We start from the raw sequence: 725 nt of genomic DNA on the forward strand, positions 1-725 counted from the left end.
AAAAAAAAAAAAGCATTGACCCATGTCACTTTAGTTTTGTGTATTTCACTGTACATAAATTATATTTCCATAAAATGAATTTTAAAAAATGCCAATTAAGAAACCACTTCTCACTGTCTGTAAGGTTATCCCAAGCAAACAAAATATATTTGCTCCTGCGTGCCAGGAACCTTGCAATGCTGAGTTCACCGCTGCCATTTCATAAATTTCGACAACTAGCTTGCCCAAGTAACACAGCTATTCTACTAGAATCTGGAGCAGAGCTTAAGCGCTTTCCTCCACACCAGGCCACCCTGTCTCGCCCCAAAGGTCTACACTAAACCAGAGATTCCAGTTATCATTTTTAAAGCACACCAAAAGTAGGTATGAAATAATACCCTGGAACAAAACCAAACGCAGACAAGACTGCCAAACGCTGCATAAGTTTTGTTGTTGTAAATAAAGATTCTAAAGTCACTGAGCACAGCCACCAGCGCAACAGAGACCTTTCGGGGTCAGCACGTGGCTCCGGGTCCCAAGCGTCTGGCACGTGTGCCTGTCCGGCTCCCCAGTCGCCTAGGTGTCGCAGGCGGCGGATGCGGCCGATCTAGTTGGCCTGCCTGGACCATCACGTGGGGAGTAGGCTGCCTGCCGCCTGGAGGGCCCGCACTCACCGTGACGGTCACCTCATCGTCATGTAGTATGAGGGCCGAGTAGATGCAGGCGAGCTCGGAAACAGAGGCCAT

The 725-nt window shown here is 48.3% G+C and overlaps 1 protein-coding gene across 1 annotated transcript in view; it reads right to left on the bottom strand.

Moving 5' to 3' along the window:
• Positions 1–725, bottom strand: part of RPLP1 (ribosomal protein lateral stalk subunit P1) — a 2,348-nt gene extending 1,623 nt beyond the window's left edge. Inside the window, exon 1 of the mRNA XM_007957269.2 lies at positions 654–725. Within this exon, the coding sequence (XP_007955460.1) occupies positions 654–725 (72 nt within the window). The remainder of the gene's footprint in view (positions 1–653) is intronic.

This window comes from Orycteropus afer, unplaced genomic scaffold (assembly GCF_000298275.1).
Source record: "Orycteropus afer afer isolate SDZICR_OR568_19922 unplaced genomic scaffold, OryAfe1.0 scaffold00015, whole genome shotgun sequence".
Taxonomy (NCBI): Eukaryota; Metazoa; Chordata; class Mammalia; order Tubulidentata; family Orycteropodidae; genus Orycteropus; species Orycteropus afer.